Consider the following 4,590-nt stretch of genomic DNA (forward strand, 5'->3'; position numbering starts at 1 on the left):
AACTGCAGGACGTTTATGTAAAACGAGCATTTAAAAGGATTTTGAGCTTGAGCATCAGCAAGACATTTCCTGTGCCCCCAGGTTGAGATATTTTCTTTCTTAATCAAAATGCAAAATACTTTCTGTTTCCTTTAATCAATCAATCCTTTAAGAAGTATGTGACACTTCAGAGGCTGAATAATTCAGAGCAGAACAGAAATGTGTCATGTCTTCTCAGCGTCAGAGATTTGACTGTCAACACATTCAGTTCAACTGTCAGAAGTTCAACTCTGTTTTTTTGTTTTTAGATGATCCAATGCAAAAATGTTTAATTTTCCTACAGTATGCTGGAAGTGGGACTCGACTAGACACGTAAAATGTGAAAATCCTTTCCTTAGGCCAGCGAGGTGGGAAACACTTTACTTTTTACATTGTCCGCCTCCACTGCATTGTCCACTCTGCATATTTGCATTAGTGCACTAGAATGTACACACAATATTTTGGTATGGCTGCTATTATTACAGTAACAAATGCACAACTTACATTTTAAATACTAAAAAAGTCTTGGTGAAGTTTTTATTTAAAGGTATAGATTTAGACCATATCAATGTGTATCATTTTCATTACAAATCTAATATTTTGTTTATTGCGATCTAATATTTTTTTCCCTTTATATGCATTTACATATTTTCACAATGGCACAGAAACGTTATACTCACAAACAAGGGTTTTACTTTGAAAAGAATAAACGGAAGTACATTTCGATAATTCCGGCTGACCTCACAAGTTATGTAGCTAGCATTGTACAATATTTGCTAAACTCTTGTTATTACTGTAGTAAACGACTCTCTCTCGCTGTTCCGTTATCTCGCTGTATGTTTAATATGACCAGTTAAACTGATGTGGTAGATGAGAACACGTTCGTATCCTTCATTTTAACGTCAACATCCTGCGACCTCTTGAAACTAACTTTTCTGGCTAGCTTTGGCTAAGCTAGCGAGGCTAACCTCCCCATGGCACCTCTCCGGGTCCTGTGCATCCATGGTTACCGTCAGAACAGCGTCTCGTTCCGTGAAAAGACGGGAGCTCTGCGGAAGCTGCTGAAGAAACATGTGGAGCTTGTTTACCTGAGTGCCCCGCACAGTGTGCAGCACCCAAGCAGTGAAGGTGGGTCAGCCTCTACACCTGCTTCCGAGCGAAACACACTGAAGGGGGGGAACAAGTAGCTACACTCATTTACTTGTATTAAAGTGAAAGTAGAGGTGAACGTTAAGTTTGACTTCATTCTGCTAATACTCCCTGACGAGAAATAAATATGGAGGGTCACACATCCCGAATTTCCCCTCCAGGGATCAATAAAGCGTTATCTTATCATTTACAAAACAATACTTAATAAAGCAAAGAAAACAAAAAGTGAAATATTAAAGAAGCAAATTATAACATTAACTTTAAAAAACAAGTTGAATGTGTTGAACTTGACACAATAGGACAAACATATTATGTGTAACACATTGATCACTTGTCACACACTGCAGTCTTTTATAATATCTCTACCATAACTAACATTCTGTCTCCTCGCAGGATGTTTTTACTCGGTAGGTGATGCACAACAAGTACAATTGGCTTTTTTTGCTCAATTGGTTAATTTAAAGATAATATGATTGATTTAAGTTTGTCTCTATAACTGCTATAGTTTTGTAACAGTAACAAATCATAATCAGTTGCAGAGTGTAGATTTGGTAACAGCTAGGCCTATAGTAATTGTATCATATATAAGTCATAATTAATGAATATTATTGTATTGTATAATAATTTAGATAAGACATACATTTACAGCTTACCTTTAGTCGTTTAGACGTACTGCTTGTATGCATATTTCTGCCAAAATATAAATACAGAAGATTTAGAAACTGTTTAGGAACTGACGCTTTTCAAGCATTTAAAACTGTGTTGTAATACAATAAATGTTTCTTTTAAATGTAGATTAAATCTGCTATAATTATTTACATGATTGCCTTAAGTGCACAAAACAATTTATTTGTATGTCCCTTCTTAAACAAAATCAGCCTAAACATACACGTAGAGGTACATTATAAGAGGATGAAAGAATCTTGTGGTTCCTTCTTTCCTGAAATGACTGTAACACAGCAGAGTAACCACTTTCTTCTTCTGTCCTTGCAGACGCTCCAGAGAAGGACAATAACTCAGGACCTGGACCTGGAGGCGATGAGGACCCAAAGGGCTGGTGGTTTTCTGACGTCCAGGCTCGGAGCTTCAGCGCTCAGCAGCAGTGTGAGGAGAGCCTGGGACTTGACGAGAGCGTGACAGTTGTGAGAGAAGCTGTGAAGGACCAGGGTCCGTTCGACGGCATCCTCGGCTTCAGTCAGGGAGCAGCTTTCGTGGCCATGCTGTGCTCTCTTCAGGAGCAAAAACTGGAGCCGGAGTTCAGCTTCCGCTTCACCGTTCTTGTCGCCGGTTTCCGCAGCGCGTGTAATGAACACCAAAGATTCTACAACTCTCCCCTGCACATCCCCTCCCTGCATGTGTTTGGACTGGAGGACCGAGTGATCCCAGACAACATGAGCAGGGAGCTCCTCCCCTCCTTCCAAGACCCTCAGGTTCTGACGCATCCCGGTGGCCATTTTGTTCCTGCTGCGTCGGCTCACAGACAGACGTACCAGGACTTTCTCAAGAGGTTCCAGTGACAAACCAAAGTCACAGGATCCATGTCATGTGAAGAACTACAATCCGGGAAGACTCGAGCACAAAAAGTATGACCAGGGAATGTTGATTATTTTTTTGTTCATAAAAACCATGTGACAACTTAATTGAATCCAGAGGCACTTTGGGTAAAATGTCATGTTCAGAGTCGGGGACTTTTTGATCCAGAAGCTTTGATGTGACCTTAACTGATCAGACGAAAATCAGAACGCCTGCTGTCCTGCTCAGGGAAGATGTCTTGTAACCAACAATAAATTAAGTAATATTTGTTTATCAAAGGTTTTCTGCTCTGTTTTTTGGACTACAAGTAAAACAAAGAAACGTCTTACCCCACTTCAACACTTTTATCTTCTACCACATGGATTTAATTAAATAACAGATTGCATAATGAAGTTCTTCAGCTGTCGACTTCTATATTAATATATTAAATACTGTGGAGTTCTGTGTCGAAGGTCCACAAGCAAAAGAGTTTCTACTTGTCTATGAACGATCGCATCAGAAGGCAGGCCTGCTGTCATAACCCTTAGCAGGCCTTGATGGCGTTGAACTCAGCTGTGCACTAGAGCAGTGGCTGAAACTGTCGGAATGAAGTAGAAAAAGGAGACGGCAAGTTGCTGCCTAAAGTTTGCTTCGCTTATAGACAGTATGTTTCTTAGAGTTACAAAGTCGTTGGACTCCGCGGCAACACCACTTCCCTCTGTCAGACGGCCTTTCAGACGCTAATAAAATCAGAACGTAAAAGTTTAATCACGGCCTCAGACAGACTTGATAAATTAGCTTTTGAAGTCGGCGTACATCAGAAAAACAATTCAAAATGAGTCATTTTTACGGGAATAAACATTGATGTAATTTCCATTTCCTGCAGTAATCGAAACAGTTAAAGCAGAAAAGTGTTTTCTCCTTCCTAAGAACTACACGTCGCCAGGAGAGGAGTGCAGTTTCGAGGATCTGGGAACACTCTGCAATGATTGTGGAAAGTTATGACAAGAATTTTACATCGGAGCCGCAGTGGAAACCTTGATTTAATAAGTTTGAGTAATATTTTGCATAACAGCTTTGCAAACACTATTGTTGTGTTGTCTCAGATATGAGAGAACCTCACAATGTAACAAACGGTAACTGTGATTTCCCCAAAGTAGATACAAGAGACGGTACATGAAGAAACTTTCAGATGTAAACAAGAGAGTCATTTCTAAACATAATGCGGTCTCTGAGTCATTTTCACCCATATTGAATTAGCATTGCCGTGCATGAGCTTCCATCCAGAGTCCATGCACCCCAGTGATCAGCTTACGTGTTGCATGAAGGTCTGTCCTCACGCGCGGCTATACAGACAGGTTTCTGCACATGCTTGAACACAGAAGGTTCAAGGACAAGTTGTTCTGTTACAGCTGAAGCATGTGCGCGTCAGACTGCACTCAGTCGATTGTTTCCAGATGTGTGCTCCCTCATATCTACCTCTCTCTCCTCTCTCTCTCTCTGTCTCTGCCCTTCCCTTTTGCTTTCATCTCCCACTGGCCTCTACCTCGCTTCTCCTCTGCGTCCTCCTCCCATCCGACATCCTGTGTGTCATCCACATACTCGATCACATGTCTGCTACATTTATGACACTGGCAAAAATAGTTTGGTTTGTCTGGATGTCTCATAATCCACTCTTGACCCAGAAACTACAGACTAATGTGGCCTGTTGCGGCTGCCTTTTTGCCGTGCTTATATTCAGCATACTCTCATATAAACACACACTCTCTCTCTCTCTTAATCAACCTGTCGTGATGTGTATAATATGTCACCTGTTTAATGAGATATCCGGGCTTTGTGGTCCCGTTTCTCCATCACAGCCCTCGCATTCATTCTCTCCTGTGCTCCCCTGTGGCCCTTGTGTCCCTCCAA

General features: G+C 41.1%; 1 protein-coding gene across 1 annotated transcript; it reads left to right on the forward strand.

The window, feature by feature from the left end:
* The first annotated feature begins 766 nt into the window (after window positions 1–766).
* ovca2 (OVCA2 serine hydrolase domain containing) lies at window positions 767–2,993 on the forward strand. Its single transcript, XM_069676246.1, has 2 exons — window positions 767–1,146; window positions 2,161–2,993. The coding sequence occupies exons 1-2, from the start codon at window positions 993–995 to the stop codon at window positions 2,682–2,684; spliced, it is 678 nt and encodes a 225-aa protein (XP_069532347.1). The 5' UTR covers window positions 767–992; the 3' UTR covers window positions 2,685–2,993.
* The last annotated feature ends 1,597 nt before the right edge of the window (window positions 2,994–4,590 follow it).

Source organism: Semicossyphus pulcher, unplaced genomic scaffold, assembly GCF_022749685.1.
Source record: "Semicossyphus pulcher isolate SPU_LCO1_2020_fin unplaced genomic scaffold, fSemPul1.0.p SCAF_10, whole genome shotgun sequence".
Classification (NCBI taxonomy): domain Eukaryota; kingdom Metazoa; phylum Chordata; class Actinopteri; order Labriformes; family Labridae; genus Semicossyphus; species Semicossyphus pulcher.

Excerpts from the sequence above, each read along its gene's own strand:
- ovca2 (XM_069676246.1), top strand. The coding sequence starts at position 993 with ATGGCACCTCTCCGGGTCCTGTGCATCCATGGTTACCGTCAGAACAGC. Across the intron at positions 1,147-2,160 it reads GCAGCACCCAAGCAGTGAAG|ACGCTCCAGAGAAGGACAAT; the intron begins GTGGGTCAGCCT and ends CTGTCCTTGCAG.